At 37.0% G+C, this 12,442-nt stretch overlaps 1 protein-coding gene across 1 annotated transcript in view; it reads left to right on the forward strand.

Annotated features, from left to right (window-relative positions):
• The first annotated feature begins 2,216 nt into the window (after positions 1-2,216).
• The window catches only part of Ccdc122 (coiled-coil domain containing 122), a 38,760-nt gene continuing 28,534 nt past the window's right edge, over positions 2,217-12,442 (forward strand). The window contains exons 1-2 of the mRNA XM_051160857.1: positions 2,217-2,262; positions 3,090-3,205. Coding sequence (XP_051016814.1) covers positions 2,217-2,262; positions 3,090-3,205 — 162 coding nt within the window. The remainder of the gene's footprint in view (positions 2,263-3,089; positions 3,206-12,442) is intronic.

The following is a 12,442-nucleotide window of genomic DNA, read 5'->3' on the forward strand; positions in this document are numbered from 1 at the left end:
TTTGAGATTCAGCTGAAGGTGGAGCTTGAGGGTCAAGGAACACAAAGGATGAGTTGGGGCATGAAACTGCATCAAATTTAGGGATGGATCCAACTCAGTGGGGATTCATGTTTATAAGTGATGAATAATCTGACAGTCTGAAGGCTTTCCTAAAGACCAACTTATCCTAAGATACCCTAGGCACGGAGACTAACGGAACCAGTGTGCAGCTTTCAGTAGATTGTGCCAGTGGCACTGGTTTGGAGGAGAGAGATTAGGCATGCGAGGGAGATAGCTCACCTAACAGGAACTTAGAGCATGAAGTTGGGTTCCTTGTTCAAACATGCACATTAGTGTGCTGGAGTCACTATCTTGGAATAGCTCCTCAAACAAGAAAAGTGGGTGATAGTAGTGCGAATAGAAAAGAAATTCTGTGGTAGGATGTGTGTGTAGCAGGCACAAAGTCCTCGGTTCCGTCCCCATCACTATGGGAAAAAAAAGATGAACAATCTAGTTGGATTCTGATGTAGTATACAAAGCAATTCTTCTGTTAGTAGTACTCTAGCATAATTTAATATTAAGAATATGAACTTTAGTACCAAAATACATGAGTTCAACTCACATCCCAATAGCTCTGTATAAATCCTGTGATCTATTTGTGCCTCAGTGGGCTTTTCTGTAAATATCTACCTCATAGAGTTAGATGAGTTTATATAGGCAAAATACTTAGACCACTACCAAGAGTAAAATAAATATTATATATAATAGTTTACAAATCCAAAGTACTTAGTGTCGCTGTACAAGTAAGCATGAAAGAAGCTCTTAGCACTGTAGTCAGTTAGGCTAGGAACAAAGTATGCGTTTTTAAGGCAAGTAGGTAAAATTAAGGATGAAATCTTTGACCATAAAACCAAACAATTAAGCTAGGGAATGTAGTTAGATCCACTAATACTATCTGAGACAGTTCTGTCTGTGATGAGGCAGTGACAGAGAACAGGGGCATGGACACGGAACGGACTCAGAATCAGGAAGACATCAGGAAGGAAGGACATTCCAAGTGAGATTTGAAGGAAGTGGCTTGAAGGCAACAAAAATCCTTACTTTGCACATGATTCTGACAATTTGCTAGCTAAACTGTAAAGTTTCTTCAGCTTGGCACAAGGTATTTCTACATTGGTTTCAATCTCCTTACCTAGGGGGCAATATTGATTTACTTTATTATTGCTTAGGTAACACATCTTAGTCCTTTAAGTTTTAGTTTAGCACCTCTCTCTCTCTCTCTCTCTCTCTCTCTCTCTCTCTCTCTCTCTCTCTCTCTATCTCTCTCTCTTCTTTTTCTTCCTTTCTTTTTCTTTTTTGCAAAGTTTGCAATCCCTTTAGTACAGATTAGAATTACAGCATCTATAAAAATCTTGGGGCTTTGCTAATAATTAGTCAACTGACTAGAAAATATGCACAGATGTTAAACAGAAGGTGATAACATCCAATTTCAACAGTATTTGTTGACATTAAATCCATAGTTTTCATCATGAGAACTTGTATCATTTTCTGCTGGTGTTTTTCCTGGCACCCACAATGCCCTCTGTTCTGTCACCTTGCCCCTCTTGTGTTAGTGTGGATCCTTCTCTTCCTTTTTTGATGGAATAAAGTCTCTGCCTTCCTCTTATCACTTGCTCCTAAATAAAAGGTGAACAAATACATTTCCAAACCTGCTTAAGCCTGCCCTGGTCAAGATAACATGGGGCAAAAATGTTTAATGTTCTTGGAATAATTTCTCACATGTGCTTGTTAAGTCTATTTCAACACAGTACTGAATGTTCCTGATGCTAACCCATAATAGCTACTGAGCATATGTCAGGTATTATGTATATACATACCCCGCACAGCCAAACAAGATTATATTATAATATCTTTAATTATTGCCTCGGCCCTGTGAGGGCTCCACATATGAGATACTGAAGATAAAAGAAAAAGCTACCTCAAGGTCCTGAAACCTGAAAAACAGAACCAAACCTTAAATAGAGTTTTTCTTTCCTTTGCAAATCTCATTTAATTGCTGTACTTGGTTATTGGTACTAATAGTGAACAGTCTTTAATAATCCTTGTAATGTATTTAGCTGTCAGGATCATGAATTTGTGACAGGAAAATAGGAAGAAGTGAAACATTTTCAATCTATGTTGTTTTGTAGGAGTAACTAAGGCAAACTAATCCAGGGAAAAGAGTTAATAGACACAAAATGTCAGGAGATGAAGATAGGAAGAAGGAAGGCATCCCTAATGAAGGTAAGGAAGCCGGAAGCTCAGCAGCAATGATGAAAATGAATGAAAGTATCATGGTGTTAAAACTGGCAGCAAATTACAGGAGAAGGAAGCAGCCATATTTCATCAGGAAGAAAGACATACAGGGTTTATATGTCTTATGTAACAGTTAAATTGCCAATAGTGTGTGTGTGTGTGTGTGTGTGTGTGTGTGTGTGTGTAGAGAGGGGTCTTCCCCAGGTTAGAGCATACCATTTAGTTATCCAATACCAACTAGTTAGCCCTGAAAACATATATACAAGTTACATTATACAGGTTGAGCAGGTTGTACTTATGCATTTAGTAATATGTGTATATATGTATTTTTGTATATATGTATATACAGACATATACATATATAACAAAAACTACTGAAAAAGCCATAAATTTGAAAAAGAGCAAGGAGGGGGTATATTAGAGGGCTTGGAGGGAGTTTATGAGTTATAATTTCAAAAAATAAATAATTAAAAATCAGGAACACACTGAAAATAATCAACTATAAGTGGTTTTCACTTACTGTGGTAGCACTGTGATTGAAATATGTGTGCAAGAGGTCTAAGCTGAGAAATTAAGACGTCACATTTACTCTGTTCTTTAAAAAACTGGCACAACAATGAGGTAAGCAACCTTGAAGTGCCATTCCTATCGCCTTGCTCCTGATTTTGTTTAGAGCTAGGAAAGGAGACAGTCAATCCTAAATTTAGTTACTTATTTTAAAATGAAGTTTTCAATAAATTTATAGAAAGAAATATGACTTTCTTAAAATGTCTGCATTTGTATTAAATTGGTATTGAATGCCTTCTTGTGTCTAGCTGTGGCCGGAGAAGACACATCTTCACTAGCTGACGCTGTAGAGCAAGTGGCTAGACAGCAGCAATCACAAACGTCAGAGATAGAAAGACACAAAAAAGTTCTGCTCAGTTTGCAGGTAACTAATTTCATATGATCTTTTGAAGTGTCTCTAGCGTCTTCGGAATTTTTAGTGAGCTATGATTTATGAAGAGTAGTCAGGGGCTAGGATGACAGTCAGCAATGTGCTTGCCACACAAGCAAGAGAATTTAAATTTGTTGGCCAGGACCCACGTAACAAAGCCAGGCATGGTGGCATGTGTCTTGGAGTATATAAAAGAATTTCAGTTTAGCAACATGGCTGCTCTGGCAAGGGATCAATCCAAAGACCTTCTGGGTCTGTGTGATCTGGCTGGAATGTAGACACACCAAATACCTTTAATCCCTCTCCCTAGCTGGAATACTGACACACCCTTAGTATACACTTTCAATCCTGAGCAAGGAAGATAAACTTGGCTTGTAGAAGGAAGCAGCCATGTTTGAAAGTGACATCTAATAGAGGGGCAGACAAAAGTGATGAATCAGATAAAGATTTGACAGAGTGAGTCAGAGAGAGGATGTGCCCAACTCTCAGGGGAACAGACAGGAAAGAAAATCTACTTAAGAGCAGTGCAGAGAGAGCCACTAGAGTTCAGGGAGACGGTACAGTTGAATTTGGGAGGACAGTACAGAGAACAGTTCAGTTGAGTGCAGTTGAGTTTGTGCAGTTCAGTTCGTGGAGTCCAGAGGCAGCATTTCCAAGCAGAGCAATTCAGTGAGATGCAGAAAGAAGCTATTTCGCATCAGTCAGCTTGGAAAGGAGTTTTGAGCCAGAACAGCTGAATTGAACCAGCCAACCAGATTTCAGAAGGAACTAGAAAGGGTGAGCTTATTCAGCAGTAAGCCTCAGAGACAACAATTACATCTGGTTCATAAAAGTTATTTTTATGGGGGTGTGAAGAAAGGATGATCCCGGTAGCTTACTGGCTAGCCTACTTGGAAAGCTCTAAGCCAGTGATAGACCCTCTCATAAAACAAAGTAGATGGTGCTTGAGGAAAATTCCCAGAAGCTGTCCTCTAGTTTTTGTGTTCACGTGCATGTACATGTATTCATATGCATGTGCATAGACACACAGAGACATACATGCAGACATATGCAGATACTGGGAGGTTAATTTTAAATTAATATTTATTCCCTCAAGCTTTTTGTTCTCCCAAAATAGTCTATATGAATACTTGGAGTTTAAAGAATATCTTACACTTCCATACAGTGTCATTGTCATTATAGCTGCAGTGTAAGTACATAAAATTCAACATATCACATAGAATCATTTAAATTCATCCCTGTTCTGTTTTCCTATAAAACTATAAATTGCTATAACTAGTAAAACCATGTAAGCTAGTAAAGCTATGGCATATGAGTGATTAGTTGTCAGGGAACACTTCAAGTAGCCTTTCTCTGTGTTCTTTCCTTTCCACAATGTTCTCTCATTATTCTGCAAGGAACACAGGGGCCATCTTGGTCTTGTATGAAACATAATTGAACATAACTACATCCTATGAATGTGACTAGAGAAAGAAAACCATGTTTGTAAAGACATTATTAAGTAAATTACAGAAAGGAAAAGAACAGGCTCTGGAGCTGAACTGTGTTGCTTTACAAGGCTGGATTTGTGTATTTAGCTCTACAGCTGAATTTGCCAGGACCTCTTCTTCCTCGTCTGTAAAATGGAAAGAATAATGGAGTATATCCATAAGGGTTTTGTAAGTATTAGAGTAACCTTGTAGTTATAGGTAAGGTATTTTGGGGGCCACAGTGGACAGTAAGACTTGAGTTTGACACTCACTTAAGTACTAGTGTATTTGTAGATAGATAATGTTAATAATTATGTTAATGTGGTAGTATATATTATTTATAAATATTTCCACTTTGTTGGTCACTCCTATATTAAAATATTAGAATATAATACAAAGCAATGTGTTAGATTTTTATTAAAAAAATTCTTAGCCAGGTGTGGCGATGCACACCTATAATCTCAGCACTTGGGAGGCAGAAGCAGGCAGATCTCTGTACATTCAAAGCCAATCTGGTCTACAAAGCAATCCCAGGACAGCCAAGGCTACATAGAGAAACTAATCTCAAACAAAAAGCAAACAACAATATCAAAAACAAAAAATTCTTACAACAACTTTTTAAAATAAAACTTCAGACGGTATTTTATTTATGCTGAGTCTATTTTTGAGTACAAATTTTACAAAACACTGAGTTTACTCTTGTACTGCTCATCACCTCTTGGGGAAGGAGACAAAAACATTAAACAAATAATTGCATGCCTCACAGCATCATCACCATTAAAAGCATGAGCCCAATGCACAGTACAAAAAAACCTTTTCACTAAAGAAGTGATTTCTCTAAGTCAAGCTTTAAAGGACAGCTGGAATATTAAATACTGGGGCAAGTATAAGAGAGAGGGTTAGGGGTTAATGTTCCAGAGAGTTCATAGAGGCATGGCATAGCACTGGCATATTCATATCACTGGAAGTCCCTTGGCAAGGGCATAGCATAGAGAAGGGTTTGAGAAATGGTGGAAGCTATTCACAGTGATAGGAGATGTTCATTTTATTCTAAATCAATAAGATCCAAATGGATTTTAAAGCAAAGATTCAATTAAAAAGTTTTTTTAGAAAAAGAAATCTAGGTCCATAAAAAGTACTTGTTTCAACAACTACTTGTGACAAAAACTCTCAGCAAATTATGAATAGACAAGAATTTTCTCAATCTAAAGAAAAACAACATCTGTGTAAGAACAGCCATATGCCTGAGGCTGAAGTATTAAGTGATCCTCTAATTCCTTTAGTGCTCAGGAACAAAGCAAGAAGCTTGCTTTTATTTTTATTCAAAATGGTACCAGTAATTCAAAGAAGTGCATCATGTAAGAAAACAAAATAGAATATATCCAAACAGGATGAAGTAAACTTCTTGAAAAGTTATACATGGCATGATTACCTTTAGAAAAATGCTACAGATTCCTGAAAAGGCTATTAATATTAATAAGTGAAATTTTAAAGTAATAGAATACTAAGATTAATATTTACAAACTGTACTATATGTCTACTTATGGGTAATAAATGATCAAAAAACCTTTAAAACGGTACCATTTATGATGATATCAAAACTGGGCAGTTAAGTAGATATGAATTTGACTAATGGTCAAACAAACCAAGTATGGATGAGAAAAGTCAAAGCCCTAAAAAATGGAAAGCTATACCATTTCCATAAATCATTAAAATGTTAGTTCTTCCAATTTTATCCACAAAGTAAAAGCAATCTCACGTAAAAAACAAAATCTACCTTAGTTTTTTTTTTTTTTTTTTTTTTTTTTTTTTTAACCAGTTGATTTTAAAATTGGATAGAGAGACAAAGAACCTAAAAATGGCCAAAGCAAGTCTGGAGAACAATGTTGGAACTCCGATACTGCCTGTACTACTTTCCAGAACCAACAGCCAATTTTCTGTTTCTCCAAATACCAACTAGATCCAAACAGTTCAATTTAATTCTGACACTGCCTGACGTTGGCATCAGACCTTACATCCACACATTAACCAATACATACATAATGATGATAGAGATGTGGGTAGATAGCTAGCTAGATAGATAGATAGATAGATAGATAGATAGATAAAATAAAAAGACAAAATCATAACAAAATATAAGGGTCTACTATATTAGTTTAAGGAAGAAAAGAGGTGACCTAATTGGTAGAAATGTTGTGTCTTCCTAGTCCCGAGTTACTATCTTACTATCGTTGATAACGTGATTGTAGCCAACAGACATCTGTTCCCTTTTCTTACGTATGTGTCCATCATTAAACAAACATTTATCGAGCTTCTACTTTGTGACAGCACAGTCTTAAGTGGAGGACGGTGATAAAGAATACAGACTGAGTTACTGTAGTGCTACTTTCTAGTCAGAGGAGGAAAACAATAAACAAAGGAGAGTTACAGAGGAAAAGCAATCAAGCAATATATTGAGAGCAATGGGGAGAGTGGGAGTAGTTCTTGTTGTGACTTAACCCAGGCTCTCCTGAGGAATGATAACAGTTGAATGTGAACAGTGAGGGGGCAGAGGATTTTAAACAGTTTTTGCTTATTATTATTGCATGTTTGTATGACATGTGAATTCAAGCACCCACATACTACAGTGTACATATGGAGGTCAGAGGATAACTTGGTGGGGTTGCCTGTTATCTTCCAAATGAATTCACATTGCCAGGCTTTCAAGGCAAGCACTTTAGCTGACTCATCTTGCTGGCCTGGGGCAGAACATTTTATAGTAGATGGATCAACAATTACAAATGCCCTTAAGTGGGAAGGAACTGGGCATAATGAATACACAGGAAGGATGCTGGAAGGCGAGAGTATAGGAAATGATTAGGAGAGCCAGTAAATAGGGATTAGGATTAGTGCACATATGGCTTTATAAGCCACTCACAAGGATTTGCATGGTGTCATTAATGTGACAGGACACCATGAGAGGACCTTGATCAGTGATAATTGTCATGTGCTTTATGTTTTAAAAAGATTCTTCTGCCCACACATGGGACCTAGTTGATGAAGAGAGGCAGAATGGATTAAGATGAATTAGAAGTCATCATATTTCCACATTTGTCAAAGATTATCAGAAATAAATTATAGGTATTTAGTTGTTTGTTTGTGCTGGGGATGGATCCCAGAGCCTTATGTGTGTTACACAAACCTTTTACTTCTGAGCTGTGTTGGTGTCCCAATCAAGTTTTTTTGTAAATAGGTTGTAGATGCAAGGAAAGAGAATCAGGAATGCCCTCTCAGTTTTAGACTATCTGGGTGAAAAATAGTACAGTTTGTAGAAATCAGTACAACAGTAGGAGGAGTAGGGTTGGTGTGTTTTAAGGATTTGCTGAATATGTATAGTTAAGATGGCTCTGCCAGCCAAACAACAGAGTAGTCTTATATATTAGGGTTTGAAATTGGGGTTCACTTGCTTAGTATAATGCCTTCCTTCCAACTTTAGTTTGATTTAAAGGGAATGACAATAGTAGATAGAAAAAAGAAAGAATGATGAGTGTACTGCTGTTATTTACGTGGCATTTGATGTTTAATTTGATGAACAATTAAATTCAGAAATAAACAGAAATGATATAGCTGAAACAGAATATTATTTCTTAAGGTGTTTGTATTACCTAAGTTTGTGATTACGGGCTGTGCTAATATGTACTTTTTGTTCTCAACTCTTTATTTATCTGTATAAATGCATACTATATCATATTATTATTGTTAATTTACAAATCCTCTAGTTGCCTCTCTCTTTCAGAATTTAGATAATATCTACCCACAGTTGATTAGAGTGTTCTGCGACATCACAGATCTTACAAACAATTCTGTAGTCTCCCTCCCATTTATACCTTTGATGCCCGGGCCCCTGGATGCCTAGACCCAGGACAACTTTGAATTGCAGCTTTATGTTTATCATAGCTTAAAGCATATAGGCCAAGCCAAGCCACACTAGGTATGATATGGAGTTTTCTCATTCTCCACTCTCTGCCTCTAATAAACTCCTATTATACAGAGAAACTCTTTGTTCTCAGGGACTGCAGGGAACTGGGGATCTAAAGGTAGGCTTTCAGAGCACCCTCATGGCTTTTGTGGGTATGATGCTATGCCCTCCTAATGCTCTCCTACTTTAAAGTCCTCATCATGGCTGTGACCATGAGCCTGTGACTCTCCTAATAAGACTCATTCTGAAGAGCTTTTTTTATGAACCTATTTCCTTTAGTGATTTATATTAGTTATGTGTTCCCCCTGTGCTGAACACATTTCCATCTCTTGAGTCCGAGTTTGGTCATATGACTAGCTAAAGTCTATTTAGTTAAAACTCTATTTAGCCCAAGTGAGTCAAGCAAAAAGCTTTAGGAAACCACTTCCACTTTTCTGTGTTAGCTGTTGTGAAAAAGGACATATCTCTGGAGCTTAATGAATACAAGACAAAGCCAAAACAAGTTTAGCCGGCTCAGTCAAAGCTAGCTTAAATTGTCTTAACAACCAGCCAACACTCACTAAAAACAAAGTTCAGTCATTCCCAACTCCCCTCTGCATTCTATCTCTTGCCGCTCCAAGTGGCCTATTTTCTTCCCCCAGTTAGTCCACATTTCTACTTTCTTTTTCCATGTATTCCATTATCTTCTCTATTTCTCAACTCTCTTAAGACCTCTTCTTCCTCTCTCATGATCCTCTTTCTAGTTTCATATTTCTCTCTCTCTCTCTCTCTCTCTCTCTCTCTCTCTCTCTCTCTCTCTCTCTCTCCTCTCTCTCCCTCTCCCTCTCTCTCCATACGAGAGAAAATGGATCTTGTCTTTCTGAGACTAGTTTATTCTCCTTAATATTACATTTCCAGTTGCATACATTTTTCTGAAAATGTCATGATTTCCTTTTCTATATTGCTGCATAAAATTCTGTTGTGTAATGTACTACACTTTCTTTATCCAGTTATCTGATAGATATCTAGGTTGGTTCCACTTCCTGACTATTGAGGTGAGTACAGCTATAAACCTGAATGTGTAATTTAGATTGCTTCAGGTATAAACCTGAGAGTGATGTAGCTGGTCCATATTGTAGCTCTATCTGCAGAGATATTTCAGAACTACATACTGATTTCTATAGTGGATGTCCAAATTGACATTTATTTGAGCAGAGAATAAGGCTTAATCTTTCCCTATATCCTCCCACTATTGTTTTGTTGTTGTTGTTGTTTGTTTGTTTGTTTGTTTGGTAATAACCATTCTGACTAGGATGTGATGTAATCTCAAAAGAAATACTAATTTGCAGTTTGCTGATGATAATGATGATGAACTATTGGCCATCTGCATTTCTTGTTTTGAGAACTCTCTATTCATGTCATAAGCCTTTTATTGATTTGGGTCTTTTATATTTAATCTTTGGAATTATTTATATATCTTAAACATTAATCCTCATGGAGTTAGAAAAGATTTTCCCCATTCTGTTTGTTGATAATTATTTCCTTTGCAGTGCAAAAGCCTCTTAAATTTCATGTAACCTCATGCCAATTTTTGGAACTATTTCCTGTGTTAATTGAAACCTAATCAGAAAAATACTTGTCTACGCCTATAACCTTCTGTGGGAGAAAGTACGTGTGTGTCAAGGAAAGGGTGGATATGTATGTGTATGTGCCTATGTGGCAGGTCATGCATGTTTGTGCATGTGCACATGGAAGCCAGAAGTCAATATCAATTGTCTTCTCACAGTAAATTTTCTCCTTATCTTTTAAGACAGGGTCTTTTAATAAATATGGAGGTCACCAACTTGATTAAGTTGGCTGGTTGGCCAGATCTAGAAATTTACTTATCTGAAGTCCCAATCCTATGCCAAGACCAAGTTTTCACTGTGGTATTCTTTTATTTTGTTGGCTAGGCTTATTCCTAGATATTTTAAAGCTATTGTCAGTAAGATTTTTGTTTTTGATGTCTTTTTGGTGCATTTGTTGTAGATAAAGAGCTACTTCTAATCTTTGTATAACAGCCTTGCTGGTTTGCTGTAACTATTTTTCAGCTCTAAAAGTTTTCCGGTAGAAGTGCTCACTGGAAATATTTTCATATCTCAGTCAGTCTCAGAGCTGTTCTCATGCAGAAGGATCATCAAATTATCTTACCTGTCCTGTTTGGTCATCTTGATTTCTTTCCTTCTGTCTGAAGCCAAGATTTTCAGGAAGTTTCCTTCTGTCAAATCTTATTTCCATCAGTTTGGATGGAATATATAGCTTTTTTTCTCCTGTTGAGACAAACGCATATTCTCCTCCCCAACACAACATATCTCCTGTCTTCCATTTTGGAATTAGGACCTTTACATGCTGATCTAATTCAGCAGTCCTTTCTAAAATCCAGTGCATCTTAACAAGTGTGCTACTTTTTTCATTTAAAAATTTTAAAATCAATATAACGTTATTTAATCTATCTTAAGGATATATTATATTCTCCTTCTATTTTATGACCATCTTTTAAAAACTACTGTTAGATGTTTTCATAATTATTTGACCTATAGGATTATATATTACATCTGTGACAGGTTTTATGTTATAATGTATAAAAAAAAAAAACAAAACCCTGTTGTATTAAATGGATATACATGCTGAAGTACCATCAACCTAATTTGCAAAGGCATCACCAAGACACTCACCATCTCTAACAAATGTGTAACTTTAGAATCATGCTTTCCAAAATTTAAGGCAAAAGCCCATTGGAATTCTGAATATGAACCTATGGCATGGTACATATATTACAGCTCTTTAAACTCTGCAAAATGGAGCATTAAGCCATTGTATGACCTTGTTCCAAGGCAACATCAAACAGGAGCTGCATTTCTGCCTCATCATATGGACCTTCGTCCAGTAATTGAACCTTGAAAATACATGTATGACATTTAATGTGCCCGTGTTGGCCTATAGCCGAATCCTTTCTATCCAGCACTCCAGTGGTCTGCCATTCTACAATTTCTTTAAGCCTTTGTGGACTTTCCTCATCTGGAACTACCTCTTTTGGTGTTACTGTAAATCCCAGATTGGATTTCTTGGAAGGTTCTCTGTTTCGATTCAAAGATTCCTCCAACCTCTGGTCTTTAATTTAGCATCAAATTTCTCAGTCTTTTCTTTCTCCAAGTCTGTCTTATTCTGACCTCTCCCAAAGAGGATACACAAAACTGAAATCACCAATGAAAAAAATTATTTGCATGCTGAGAGAAACAAACTCAAATGGAGTCCAGAAGCGCAGTGACTTCCATTTTTTTTTTTTTTTTTCAGCTTAGTAAACAATTTTCTTTAACCTCAAAAGCTCTCCCTAAGGACTTTTTTTTTTTTTTTTTTTTTTACACTCAGCTTCCCTTCTAGACATTACCAGTTCAGATGTTTGAGCCTTCTCTGTCTTTGGCTTCTGCTTTTTTTCTGCCTGCCTCACTGGATCCTGACCCCTCCCCTGCTCTGGGAAGTTATTGGTTCCACAGGGGTTTGCTCCTCCAGTCTGCAGAAGTCAGGCCAGCAACAGGCCCTTCTTGCTTTTCTGGTCTTGGCTAATGAAGTCCCAGCTTTGAGAAGCTTGCTTGTGTTAAAGAGCCACACCCCCTTTCTAAATTTTCTTTTGCTTTTCCTCTCTGGGGTTTGTATGTATCAGTTTTTGTTTTTCTGAATGGTGCTGAAGGCCTTGCTGCTTGGGCTGCAGTGGATCTGTCCAATCAGGATGCTTGTGCGCTCCTGCTTTAGAAAATGTCATTCCTCTTTTTTAATAGAACTAAGAAA

This window comes from Acomys russatus, chromosome 18 (genome assembly GCF_903995435.1).
Source record: "Acomys russatus chromosome 18, mAcoRus1.1, whole genome shotgun sequence".
In the NCBI taxonomy this organism is placed as follows: domain Eukaryota; kingdom Metazoa; phylum Chordata; class Mammalia; order Rodentia; family Muridae; genus Acomys; species Acomys russatus.